The 14,259-nt window shown below is 46.2% G+C and overlaps 1 protein-coding gene across 2 annotated transcripts in view; it reads left to right on the forward strand.

Moving 5' to 3' along the window:
* Positions 1-12,307, forward strand: part of BDH1 (3-hydroxybutyrate dehydrogenase 1) — a 15,808-nt gene extending 3,501 nt beyond the window's left edge. For both annotated transcript variants that reach the window (XM_085069457.1, XM_085069458.1), the window contains exons 3-7: positions 1,041-1,113; positions 2,627-2,737; positions 7,777-7,918; positions 9,430-9,582; positions 10,474-12,307. In XM_085069457.1, the coding sequence (XP_084925583.1) occupies positions 1,041-1,113; positions 2,627-2,737; positions 7,777-7,918; positions 9,430-9,582; positions 10,474-10,943 (949 nt within the window). In that variant the 3' untranslated portion in view covers positions 10,944-12,307. The remainder of the gene's footprint in view (positions 1-1,040; positions 1,114-2,626; positions 2,738-7,776; positions 7,919-9,429; positions 9,583-10,473) is intronic.
* The last annotated feature ends 1,952 nt before the right edge of the window (positions 12,308-14,259 follow it).

A 14,259-nucleotide genomic window follows, 5' to 3' on the forward strand; every position in this document is an offset into this window, starting at 1 on the left:
TGGAGATAATTGTGAATGATTACGCAAATTCACTTAGAAGACAGAAAAGCAGCCTGCAAGATAAGCTCTGGGAAGGGTAGATGCTGTTAGAAGACAGAGGGTAGATGAAGTACAGCAAGTCTAAGGGAAGGCCAGAAAGCTCCAGGAGGGCAATGTCAGTGCCCAAAGCAAAAATCAAAAAGTTGATAAAGTCCAGAGAGGTGACTGACAAGGACAGAGCTTGGGATCACTCTGATTTGTTGCTCAGGCCCAGTTTTGATGAATGATGACAAGACTTAAGTCAGAATGACGCTACTGGGTAACATAGCTTTTCTAAATGGAATGTTACTCCCTGGAAGGCATTGTTGCTTTGCTCTGGTCTGTCTTTGTGAACGTTTTGTCTTCTGGGAGTCAGACATACTATGCGGAGGAGCTTCAGATCTGCATGGCAGGTATTGCTCAAAGACAGAGTGTTTCTTAGCTTAAACAGTTGCAAAAAGGGGATGTAAAAATCTAAGTGTCTAATGGGTAACACTGCAGGGGGAGAAGTGTCATCCAGGGTGAAATAAGGATGGAGCTGTGTGTAAAAGGAGTGAGACAGATCCGAGCAAGTTCAACCTCAGGCTGGGTATCAGAGACAAAGCCACAGCAGAATACTTTCATCAGACAAATTAATAACTTCCCATACCCCAACTTTGTGCAACCCTTAAGTGTGAGTGTTGTTGCTTTTGAAAATGCAAACGCTGCACTGCCCATTTTGTGGGTGGAGGCAGCTTTGTGCCTCCAGACCAGGAGCTATTTTAGAATTCTTTGTAATACCCAGAGAGCTTCTGCAGCTAGAAATAGCATCAAGGTCTTTGAAGAAACAAATGTTTTATACTGTAGGAAACACAGACTCAGACTAAGGAGAGCTGTAGACTAGATTCTGTCTGCCCAAATGAAAGTCTACATCATGTGTGTAAGGCAGCACTACATTCCTTTTCATGTGTATGTTGCTGCAGCAGGGTGTGGACAAGATATTTCACATCTGACTGCTCTGTTGTTTTGGGTTTTTTTACCAGGCCTGTGCAAAGATTTTCCTTCCCTCTCTTGTCCCCATGTGGAAGCCGCTCTTATGCAAATGAAGTCGATCAGGTGAGTGTGACTGTGGCTTTCAGGAACTAGTTCTGCTGAGCTGGGGTTTTAAAATCCCTGAAGCCTGGTGACCAAACTCATCTTTCTGATTTGCCAGAAAGACTCCAAGCTGGACCTCTCAAACATGCTCCACATTCTTTCCTAGCACCAAGCTTCCATTGACGTAGCACAGTATGTGCTGCTAAGGATGGAAATAAACAATCATACAAGTGGGTTTTTTCTATTTTTGGAACTCACTCAGCAGGCGAAGTGTTTCACCTTAGAGTGGAGGGAATCTGCATGACAAATTCTTAATCAAGCAACTCTTTCTGGAGTATGGTTGTTTAAAGACATGTAAATAAATCAGTGTGTCCTCACCATTTGATCTGGAGAGTGACCCTGTTTAGCAGCCCTCTCCTTGAAGGTGCTGACTTGCCAGGAACAGTGCCAGGCAAAAGAGAGTGTGCTGCCATATTGCCTGTCTTGTGGCACAGAGCTCAGCGCTGTAGCAGTGCTACAGCATACACAGCTTGCTCCATAACTTTGGAACAAGTGTTTTGGAGGAACTCACATGATCCTTGCATCACTGCTGGGCTGCCAGTGTGAGCAGCCTTTGCTTCTTCCACCCTGATTACACCCAGCTTTCACCTTGATCAGTCCTTGCATTTTCTGAGGAAAGCCAAATTTATAGTTCGCCTATAAAGAGATGTTTGTTAAAAGAGATGAGTCGAAGTAAATTGCAGGCAATTATTACCTAATCCCACCCACAGCAGCACCTTGGATGTGCAATTGTTGCTGTTGGACTGTCTGATGCACCATGCAATTTTTAGCTTGTTATTTAACTGCTGCCTGTCTTGGGATTAGAAAAAGGAATTTGGAGAGGGAAGGAGGTATACTTCCATTGGAATTGTAAGTTGGAAAAATAGGAAGACCAAAAAAATGCAGTCAAACAGAGTGATGACCAACTGGTATTAATTTCATATATTAGCCCCACTTGATTGTGGTTAGGTTTTAGAACCCAGCTCAAGAGGATTTAGGTGCTAGAGAGAGAAAGGTGAGTGAACAGTCAGTAAGAATCCATATCCGTCCTTCAGTCAAACTCTTCTCCATGCCTTATGGGCTGCATGGCACAGAAGAGTGGACTCCTGCCTGCTTTGAACATATAGGAACACTTCCTGATGAAGGGAAAACATGTCTTGGGAACTGCCTGGTATATTTTCAGATTTCAGAGTGAATATGAACTGCTAGAGAATGGTGGTTTCCTTGGTCTGTTTGCCTTGGAATCCTGTTGCTAGAGGTGCTGAACTCCTCTGTGTTCGGAGGATGGTGATCCTGCCACGCTGGAGTGAACTTGGTGTGAAACTGTCATTTCTTGTGTTCAGGAGGCACTGGGTGGCAGTAGCTGGCAGTGAGTGTCGAGAACACCCCTGGAACAGACTGCTCCTGGCCAAGGACGTGATTTTTTTCTGTGCACTGCAAAACACTGATTTCAAATACTCAATTCCAGTGCATTTTGTTCTGTTTTGTTTTGCAGATTGGCAGCAGAGCTGTGCTTATAACAGGCTGTGATTCAGGATTTGGATTTGACTTGGCCAAGCACCTGCATGGAAAAGGTTTCATTATTTATGCTGGCTGCCTGCAAAAGGTAGGGAAAACAAAAACTATTCTTCACCTGTGGCATGTACAGTAACACATAACAAATCCAGTCTTCCCTCTCCACTCTGCACAACTTTCTGCCAAGGTTGGTAGCCCAAAGGGAAAGACACAGGTGCTTGAATTTCACAGAGCAGAACCAGGACTGAATGATATCTAGGGAAGTTCTTATTTAAATCACGACACTGTGGTCTGTTCCATGTCTGATGAACTGGAACCCCAAATCTTATTTCATAGGCTTAACTGTAAGCTAAATTTAGGGTCAGGCTGGGTCTGGACCTTTGGCCCTGCTCTCAGACTGTATATATTTATGTAGGGCTTATTTTGAATAATCTTGATATACACCAAGCCACCACTGATTTTATAGCATATGGTATGAGCGTATGTTTCTATATTCGTGAGTACAGCCATGTCATGGTGTGTGTTGGGGGTCTCCTGAAGTATTTGGGTAGGTGATAGAGTTCAACTAGTACAAATGAGAGAAGAATCAGGTCACAAACAGCTTAATGGCCCAGCCTTGATATGCTCTGAAGGACAACTATGTGTGGCAAAGCATTGTTGGTCATGAAGAACAGGAGAGAGTTTTAGCCTCTCTTTCCTTATGAAGCACTGCAGTTTGTTTAGCTGCATGGCCATTTCCCAACAGAAACAAACTTATTCCTCAGGATATCCTGGGGTGGGTCATCAGTTATTTTGATCTTTTAGCTCACTCATAACTGTAAATCTATCTTGAATAGTGATACTATTTAAAGAGATCTTGCCAGGTATTCTTTAATGTTACCAGTACTCTTTCTACTATTATTTTTTTGCATTGTTACTATGTTTAGCTTAAATTAGTAGTTTGTTTCTGCTGCGTTTTTTCAAAAGGGGTGTTTGCCTCCGTAGCTCTGTGCATTGTGGTGTCTCAGTGTTGAGTCAAGGGTTTATTTTTTAACCTGGGCTCCCTCTACAGGCATCACAGCAGAACAGGACACTTGGTACAAACTGCTGCCTTTCAAAAGGGCTCAAGAGAGAGGGAAGATGAGTACTTTTTTGATAGATGTTTCTACTCAGTTTTTGTAACTGAAGATCAACATTAGAGAATGTAAGAATATATATAACTTTAAAAAGCCCACTGTTTAGACTAATAGCCTGCCTCTGTATTGACAGAAGTCAAAAATTTCAGAGTTGCAAAGTTACTTCTGGGTTTCGTTTCTTCTGTCTGAGCTGCTAAATAGCAAAAATTTCAGTGGTTATGTCTGTGTGTGAAACTTCCCTTCTGTTTTTTCTGTCTTCTGTACTTGTTCTACTGAATGCATGTTAGTGGAAAATCTTGGCCTCTGACAATTTCAACATAAGCTGACATGCAGAAGCATGCCAGAAGTCTTTTAGACTTTGATCAATATTTACTTCCTCACAGAAAAATCAGCAGAAAGCTTTGCGATATCACTCTGTAATTAAATATTGCTTCTTTAGCTGGACTCACATCCTATGTTCCAAAATCTGTGTGCCTGCGCCAAGAATGGTAACAGCAGTTGTCATCAGAAAACACTTGAAAATGCCAAAGCTCCTTAGTTAGCTGCTAGGCCTCCCATGTGTCTTCAGGCCATTATGCTTGCTGTAGCACAAAAACAACTCCAGGAGACTGAGCTGATTTTTCATTGTGCCACAGGTTTCTTTTGCAAAACCATACGCAGAATTCTGATCAGCGTATAATTATTGCTGGTGATGATTTTAGCAGCAGCAGAAGCTTGGTGTTTTTAGATGCTAGATGAAAGTGGAAGTAGAAATAAGGAGCATAATCTTTAGCTTGGGTATATCTGACTTAGTCCTGACATAGAGAAAATGATTCTGAAACTTCAGTGTTACTTTCATGGGTTTGTTTTTCACAGCACACCTGCACATCAGAAGCAGACTGCAGGTTGGGGAGCCACTGTGTCCTCAGGGCATGAACTGTTCTTAGGAATGCCACATCCTTACTGCAGATTAAAAGTATGTGCAGTGCTAACTCTTCACCAGGAAAGGTTTCCTAGAGTGGCCAGATCCTGAGCACCTGACTGTAATTTTACTGAAGGAAATATGAGAGAAGAGTGTTCATGACTGAAGGGAGCCTGAGGCTGGATCTGTGCTAACAGTGTGCTATTTCAAACACAGTTACTTCTAGCGTTTTCAGTGGCAAATACACTCATGTGAGAGTTGTGTTGATGCTGCATTGCCAAAAGACAGTGGTAGACTGGATCCAATGAACGCTCATGCTGCGGCTGTCTTATTTTTTCCTCTTTGGTTAATATATGGAGAAGCCAGCTGACACAAGATGCAGAAGGTATTTTTCCATCAGTATCTGTTACCAGTGGACATATGTGATGTTTGTCTTCTGTCAGGAGTGTGGTGGAACTCTGTTTGCTTTGCTGTGTGTGCTCAGGCCTGTTGCAGCTTGCAGGGGAATGAGAAGGCAGAGGTTCTCTGAGCAGGCAGGCACACAGACCAGCTACTGCAGGGCTCCACAGAAGTGCTCAGAGCCATAGGGTGTTACAGACCAAGGACACACTGCTACAGATACAAGTTGAAGCCCACGAGCCCCAGAGAGTGACCATGGAAAGAAGAAGGTGAGGCAGTAGTGTGCTTTCTCAGTGTGCAAGAGCTGGGCCCTCTTGCCACAGGGACAGCATGCCCTGGGGCTGACAGCAGAGATGTACTGACCTGTAGCATGGGAAGATCCTTTCTCTGCGGTGTATGGGCCTGGTAATTGTGGGACAGGCAGCATTCTGTGCCAGAGGACACAGTTACTAAGTGCCTGACTTAAATACGTCCTATCTGTCCTTTCTGAAAGCCGAGGGAATGGCTTTGTGGGTGTGGGTTAAAGCCCAGAGTCCAATTCTTGACCAGGATCCCAGCCCCAGGAGTCCCTGTCCAAACACCCAGCTGTGTGAGGGTGGGAGGGCAGAAGGGAGCTGTCTTGCAGAGCCAGCCCTGTAAGGGAGGAGGAAGAGGATGCTGTGAAGGTCCCAGCAGTCCTCTAAGGCTGGTGTGGCCCAGAGATTTTGTAACTCCCCATAGAACTGGGATCAGGGAAAGAAGGACCTTGGCCTCATTTTCCTTCTTTTCTTTGTGATATCTGCTGTTTTCAACATACTTGCATGTTTGCATTTGCTGATTCCCTGTTGGCATTCCCACATTTGCCACTTATATGCTTTCCAGTGCTTTGCCAAATAGACTGCTTTGGCACTAGAGTGCTTTTGAATTAGCAACAAACTTAGCACCAAACTCTTTTTGGTCACTCTAACACTGCCGTTAAACTGTACATGAGACTTTTAACCACTCCTTTCTTTATGCAGTGTGCTTCCCTAGGAAGAGAGAGCAGTAGGTGCCCTCTCTTAAGGACAAACACTAGCTGGTCTTAACAGTCTGTGATGGGATATGGAATGGTGGAGGAGAAGACAGAGGAGATGTCAGGTAGTTATGTTAGTGAAATGTCTGTGAGCACAGTGTATAAGCATGGGAATGAGAGGAGCCAGGAGAAGGATTTTTGGAAGACAGGTGGCACAGAGACAGGGATGTATGGCCACCCTCATGTGGTGTCTGAGGGGAACACTCACCTGGGGGATGCTGGGCTCAGACTGGACAAGCACCATCTCACTGACAGCTGCCTGCTGGCATCTGACAGGGAGCACCTGTGGCTCAAGGTGTTCAGAGCAATCTGATGTAATTCAGCAGTCAGGAAACAGGCCTGCCTTGAAGTATTGGCTTGTTCCAGCTCAGAGGAAAAAAGCTATCTATCCAAAGCCCCTTATTTGTCAGGAGTGAAGGGCACTCTGATGCTTGCCTGCTGATGCTGACACAGTGAGTTTGGCTACCTGGAAGGTTGATCAGTGGGGGAGGAAGAACTGAGCAGCCATCAGATGATCCTGGGGGAACACTCCGTGTTTGGCTTGTTAATGGGGAGTAACAGACTTCTAATGAGGGATGATACTGAAGCAGCTCCTTACAGTAAAAACAGCGATGTTCCTAAAACCTGATCATTTTCAGAGCTAGATCTCACTGTCCTCTACAAAAGTACTCTGGAGTGGCCAGCACAGTCCAGTAGCTTATAACCATGGCAGTGATTCAGGTGTAGTCCCAGTCTCATCATAACATCTTGTGTCTGTGTCCTGGAAGCACCATGGCCAGGCTTCACCACTGCAAAGGGACAAGCTCTGGGCATGGCAGCCCTGTTGGCAGGAGTGTCTGGCCTATGTGAAAGTATCTCAGGGGTTAGCTGCAGTGAATTTGCTGGGCTGGGAGGGAGTATGTGCATACTAGGGGAAACTGTTGTTCTGAGCTGAGAAAAAAAGGAGTGGAGATGGAAAATGAGAGTGAGAAAAAGTGGATAGGGGGAGGCAGAGAAGAGAGCAAGATGCTGGAGAAGATGCCAGGGTGAATTGCTAGCAAACAGGCTGGCCAGGCTCTTATGGTCGGACTCTGTAGCAGTCTTTTGGAGACAGTATTTGGGTTTCCAGGCAGTGGAAGCCATATGTGGAGATCAGCTGAAGGGAGAAAGCAGAGGGCAGCAGTCCCTCTTCTCAGACTGTTGCTCCCAGAGCTGGCAGTGTGGCCAACAAGCACGTGCAGTAGGTGTGCAGCCCCTCACTGGCCATTTTACTCCATACCCCACAAGTGAGCTGCTGTGCCCTGTGTCAAGCCAAAATGAGGATGGCACCATGTTTGCACTGCTGCAGCAGTGGGACGTAGCTTGGCCTCAGAACTTGTACTGGGCAGGGGGTGCATGCTGGGTGCCTTGCTGGGGCAGGTCTACCTCTGGCTGGTTTCTTGGTGGTTGAAGCAGTTTGTACCAGCTGACTTGGTGCAGGGCTTGTGGTCAGATGGAGATGCTTGAGGAGCAGTGTTCTGCAGGACGAGGCCTGTCTGCTCCCCTTCCACTCAGAGCTGCAGGACTGTCCTGATTCTTCTGTGACTGCCCTGTGCATTTTTTGCTTGATTTGATGGTTGCTATGCTTTTGATATTCTGCCCAGGCTCTTTGGTCAGATTCAAACCAGCACTTTCTTCCCCTCTAGGACAAGGGACAGGGTGGCTCCAAGGAGCTGGATGCCATGAAGAGTGATCGAATGAGAACTGTTCAGCTCAACGTCTGTGACAGCAAAGAAGTGGACCGGGCAGTGGAGCACGTGCAAAACAGCCTCGAAGACCCAGAGAAAGGTGAGTGCGTTGGATGGGCTCTTGAGGTGACAGAGGGGACAGGAGCTCCCTCAGCTGGGCTCCGAGAGCATTGTCAGGGCATATTTCAACAGCTGGGCATGTGATTGAAGGACACAAATCTTTGAGGAGCAGCAGTGCAGGGCAAATGGCCTGTTTGAATATTGTGCCATATCAGAAGGGAACTTCCCACCTCACACAGTGTCTGCAAAGGAAACTGCTTTGTTCTCTCCTAGTTGCTGTAGGAGCATTGGCAGAAGCCAGAGTGGTGTTCAAGACTCAGGGATTAGTGCTTTGTTCCTGTGAGATGAAGTTGATTGTGATACCCTTTTTGTTGTAAAACCTGCCCAGTGCCCAAAGATTGGGAATTAACGAATGAAATGTCTCCCCCTCTCTTTCAAAAGGCAAAGGGAGTGGAGAGGTTTTCCAAAGACTTTCCCATGAAGCCAGCTGGGTTTCATTAATGCCATTGTAGATAGTACATTCAGAGTTCAGGGAGTACTGATTTTCTTAGCCTGCCTACTTCATTCTGCTGAGGTGATGACAGCAAATTCTGTTCCAGTACTGTGAAAATTGCCTTTGCTCATACATTTATGAAACCTTTTCACCCTTTTGTGAAATACATTTTTGTCCTAAAGGATATCCACATTCAACACAAAGTTGTTTTAAAGCAGAACAACCAGTAATGTTTTCGTTTGGATTTTACAAACCTATTTCTTTTGATTTTCTTTGTATTTAATTTTTTTGTATGGATCTTCCATATAAATGAAGCTTTCTAGCTCTGTATTCTCAAGCACAGGCCAGGATGAAGTTGCCTTTTCTGGGCTGCTTCTGATAACACAGATCTGGACACAGTCAATCAACAGATAACAGTGAGTTTTTCTGAATAACAGACAGAAGCCTTTCTCAGACTTTTCTCAGCATGCTTCCCATACAATTAGAATATTTTATTAAGGGAGTTCATTTTATTAAAAATTCCTTTTTAGTCTTTCTTTTTATTGCCAAATGACTAGTTAGCTTGAGTTACTGCCATTTTGGCTGCAGCAGAAAAAAAGGGAGAGGCCATGGCATGCAAGCTCACCTTTGCCTACACCCTCCTTCTCAGCACTGCAGACACTCTAGTTCTTATGGTGACAGAAGGGATTTCACTTTGAAAGAATTACTCTTTTGTTTCTTACAAGGTCATTCCTATTCTTATTATTTGAATTACATTTTTCTATTTTGAAAAATCACAATGAATAAAAAGAATGGCAAAAAGAACAGCTTAGACAAGGCTGAAGTTCTCTGTTTGCTGGCTCAGAACTTCCTGGGAAGCCTCATTCACAGTACTTTGTGGCTGCAATGTTGGGTGGTGCTGGCAGATCCCCAGGATGGTTATATTTGCTCAGGAGACTGAAGTGTGCTCTGGACTCCCTTCTCTCTGGTCTTCACCATCCCAAGTCATAATGAAAAGCTCTGTTGTGTAGTTCGATAATCTATTAGCACAACTAATGGTGCTTGATTTTGTCTTGTAGGGCTCTGGGGGCTGGTTAACAATGCTGGGATCTCCACATTTGGGGAAGTGGAATTCACCAGCATGGACACCTACATGGAGGTAGCTGAAGTGAACCTGTGGGGGACTGTGCGAACCACCAAGGCTTTCCTGCCACTCATCCGGAGGTCAAAGGGTGAGTGACAGACCTCCTGACTGCCTCTCCCTGTAGCAGGTCCCTTATCCCACCACATGTCTTGCTGTGTTAGAAGCCAGAAGGTCTGTAGCACTTCTCTCTGCACCATCGGCCACCTTCCTACCTTTACAGACAGAATGTGGCCCCCAGCAGACACACGGAATGCCTCACCTCTCTGAGTTACACAGCAAGACAGCAGGCCTGAAAACCAGTTATTATTTCTCTTTCCCATCTGTGCTGCCTTCTCCTGCAACATCCCACACAAGATCTAATCCATTATACCTTCTTTTACCTGTTCAGAAGCGCCAGCTCACAATAATTACAGTGTCAGGAGCATTCCTCCCTGCTATATAAAAACCAACTGTGGCAGGGTGGGCAACAGCAGTGTAAAAAGCTTCTTGCAGGGAAGTTGTCATTTTGCAATGTTACTCTCGGAGTAGGAGAAGAGGGGGCTGTACAACTAAGGCATGCAGACCCAGAGCTTGCATGGGTCTCAGCATAAAGGGGCAAAAGCTTTCCTGTGCTAGGGCCTACTGTGTAACTGAGTATTTTTCATGCTTGAGACATCCGCAGGCACCAGTAATGTTGTCCTGTGCTGCAGACATGGGCTGGATGTGGCCTGAGCAGCCCTTCTTCCACCATGGAACTTTATCCACTTCTGAGGGCAAAGTTTCTCTTTCTAGCACAACTTAGCAATGAGCCCTGGTAGGAAGTGTAGAGAACTGCAACCTCTGCCTAGAGCCATGAGCAGGTCGGCCAGGCAGCCCTCCTGGCTGTGCAGTGGGCAGGTGGGTGGGTGCACATTCAGGAACATGGTGGGTGGTGCGTGCCAGGTACCTGCTCTGGGTCAGGTACCACGGCTCAGCTGTGCTCTGCCTGGCCTCTGCCTAGGTCGTGTGGTGAACATCAGCAGCATGATGGGGCGGATGGGCAGCCCTGCCAGGTCACCCTACTGCATCACCAAGTTCGGCGTGGAAGCCTTCTCCGACTGCCTGCGCTACGAGATGCAGCCCCAGGGAGTGCTGGTGAGCATCGTGGAGCCCGGCAACTTCATCGCCGGCACCAACCTGTACAGCCCCGAGCGGATCAAAGCCATCGCCGACAAAATGTGGGACGAGCTGCCCGAGATCGTGCGCAAGGACTACGGCCGCAAGTACTTCGACGAGCAGGTCAGCAAGATGGAGTCGTACTGCAACAGCGGCTCGAGGGACACGTCGCCGGTGATCGAGAGCGTGGCGCACGCGCTCACCTCCACCACCCCCTACACCCGCTACCACCCCATGGATTACTACTGGTGGCTGCGCATGCAGATCATGACCCACATGCCCGCTGCCATCGCGGACCGGCTCTACGTCTACTGAGGCCTCGCACTCGTAAGCTACCCAGGTGGGAAATTTGTTTTAAAGAGAGCTTTGTACACACTTCCCATTAGTCCTTTTTAAATTTTTCTAACCTCATTTCAGAGTACTGTATTTTAGCTCTAAAGGGTTCATTTAAATATCCGACATAACCTAAAGGGCGGTAATTTGCAAGGAATGTTTCATAGGCAGGAATATGTTATGTTTGTGCAGGGACAATGATACTTTGCTATTTATTTCATGTAATCCTTTCTTTTTTCACCTCAAATATGAAGCTGTAATCATTATTTAAACTGCAATTGCTCTGAAGCATTTTCAGAATAATTTCTGCTGATGGCCGAACACAATCTTCACATTTCCTGCCTAGGATGCAGCCTTCACACCATAAAACAGAATCCCTCCATGCTCTAATGGCAAACCACTGCTTCCTCATGACAAAGAATGTCCAACTGACTTTTCCAGGCCTGGTCACAGTAGCCCAAGGCAGAGCAGAGACTTCTTTAATTTGGGGATCAGAACTCAAAATGCTCAAGGTGCTGAAACTGAGAAACTGACCCCATCCCTTTCTCTCAGAAGTATACTGATGAAACATTAGAGAAAAGGAACCAGTCTGCTTTTCTCACATATTTTTTTGCAAAGGAGTTCAATGATCCAGGGACTCAACCTTGCAGACTTTCCCCGCAGGAGTTTCTTACTCATATGAGCATTCCCATGACTGTGAGCAGCTTTACGCACAGGACTGCAGGTGTCAGGATTGGCCTGCAGTGACATTTCCCTTCTCTTCACCAGTAACTGAGCATGAACTCCAGAGTTAGCTTGGAGAGGAGTTTCGCTTGAGCTCCTGTGGTCTGTGAGGAACACTGCGGAGCAGATGGATCAGAGAGGGTTTTAGTCACATCAGTGAATGCCCTTCTTGCCAGGGACCTCATTTACAGCCAAGTATTTGTACAGCACCTTGCACAGAAGGGCCTTAACCATGACCAGGCCTCCAGTGCTGCAGCACAGGTGATAACAATAATAACTTCCATTGAAGGAGTCACTGAGCTGAAATACATGCAACATGGCCTAGATCTATCAGAACGTCCATAACATAAAAGTTAACTTTAGGAGCAGTCTCGTTTCCATGATGGTTGTTTACATGTCTGAGAAACATTTGTTTTATACTTTAAGAAAAGAAAATGAAAAAAAAAAGAGCCTTTCATGGGGAATTCAGGAAGAATAAATTTTTTAAGCTTGAAAGGCAAAAATAAAAATTCATTAATAACCATTGTTAGTGAAGTTAAAAAGATCTCATGTGCTCTAGTAACATACTGTGACATGATCAAACTCCTTTGGCTTAATAAATGTATACATGAATGGTAACAAAATTCAGAGGCTCCCTCTCTTTATTTTTGAAGTATTTAAGGTGAAGGCTCATGTTCTGTAGTGGTGAGGTTCGAGTCTGTTACACATACACATATCATGCAGAGGCTCATTTGCAGTCTTGAGCCTTACATGTCTGTACTGGATCGTGCAAGACTTTTGGAGGAGTACCAGCTGTGTCCTCCCTCTCGTGACAGAGATGCCTAACCCCTGGGCTCTGTGTAGTCACAGCTCTTAAATCTGCATTTGTAGTGGACTCGCAGATTACAAAGGATTATTATGGATTATTCCTAAGAGATCAGGAAAGGAAACTGAGCTCTGAAGAGGGGAGGGTTGTGGCAGTGATTCAGCAGGGTAGCACACAACAGGTCACTGACAGATCCCAAATAAATCCCCACGAGAGACTTGCTGGTTTCCAGACCTTCCTAATTTTCTCCAGAATCACAGCAGTGGTAGCTGCATCTTGAATGCAGGGTGTATTGCCTTGTTTTCCAACACGTGGACTCTGGGACAAAACATGAGTATGAACCAGGCAGCAGGCACAAGGGCTGAATTGCAAAGCAGAGCAAAACACATGGATAGCAATGTCTGCTGCAGATGACACAACAGAGAGAGAAAAGCCTTTACAAGGGAAGTTCTTGTCTAAAATTTAGCTCTTAAGATGCTAAGTAGCATAAAAAAATCATGTAACTCCTCGTGGCATCCTACCTCCCAATTTTACTGCTGCATTTTAATACAGATATCAGTGAAGTTAGCTGTGGAGGAAGCCCGAGTGCATAGCCAAGTTAGCTCACTTTATCTCAGAGACCCCTGAGACCAAAGGTAGCACCTGTTCAACAGCACCGTGTTCATTCCTAGCCAGAAGGATAAAGCTGAGCAGGGATAACTGCACTGATCTCTACGTGGCATCTCTTCTGGAGGCTCCTGAGCTCTGCCATGAGGTGTCCCCAGGGAGCTCTGGAGCTGTGCCATTGCACCAGGGCTGGAGGAGATGTGACAGTCCTGCTGCCCTGCAGTGCAAGTCACAGGGAGCTTTGTGGTTTCATATGATGGGGAGGCAATGGCTGGAGTGCTCCTGTGCATCCACAGCTGTTGCAGTATTTCTGTGTGAGGTTTCCTGACACTGGGAGACTCTGGTAGCGGATTTGTGGTCAGGAGGTCAGCAAGCTGGCTAGTTCTGCTGGGATCTTGGCAATCCCCTGATTTCAGGGTTTGCCCTGAGAAGCGCATTAAAAGCTAATCCCCTCTGGGTTTGCATGACTGTCCTTTTGACTCAGAGCACTCCAGGACCTGCCTGCACGATGCCATTGCTGCTCCTGGAATAGCTTCAGCCCAAGTTTATTTGAAAACTGAAAAGAACAAAAACATAGCAAAGAGGACTTGGCCAGGCACCTGGTCCTCTGCTTCTGCTTCCTCAGGAGGAGCTGGGGAGCCTGGAGGGTTCAGTTTGCAGGGGTGCCACACCTGAGCTCCAGTCAAGTCCCAGCTGGCTGGAGCAAGGGTGCTCTCCCCAGATTTCTTGCCAGGAGAAGACCCTTGCTGATGATGCAACAAATCGCACTGTGCAGTATCCCTTAGGCAACCTGGAGTTAAAAATAACTTTTCCTTGGGTGGTGGGAAGTAGCAGAGATGGAGTAATTTTATCTACAGCTGTTACATCTTGTTCTGAGCCTTAATGTGGAAATCATGAAGTCCTACCCACTTCAGAACTTTTTGCTCCTAATGATGAGGGTGCTGAGTACCAGCATTTAATGACTCCTTACTGCCACATTATCAGGATGAAGTGCAGGGATTTCCCAGTTAAACAGGAGATAATTTCACAGCCAGAAACGCACACACCTTCAGGAGACTTGCTCCCAGGCCCACGCCTCAGCTCCCACACCCTGGCAGAGGTCTAGCCCAGGCTCCCTCCTGGGTCTCAGCCCTGTGGGTCTGGCTGAGACTTACAGCCCTGGAG

This window comes from Lichenostomus cassidix, chromosome 9, assembly GCF_008360975.1.
Source record: "Lichenostomus cassidix isolate B80296 chromosome 9, HeHo_3.0, whole genome shotgun sequence".
Classification (NCBI taxonomy): domain Eukaryota; kingdom Metazoa; phylum Chordata; class Aves; order Passeriformes; family Meliphagidae; genus Lichenostomus; species Lichenostomus cassidix.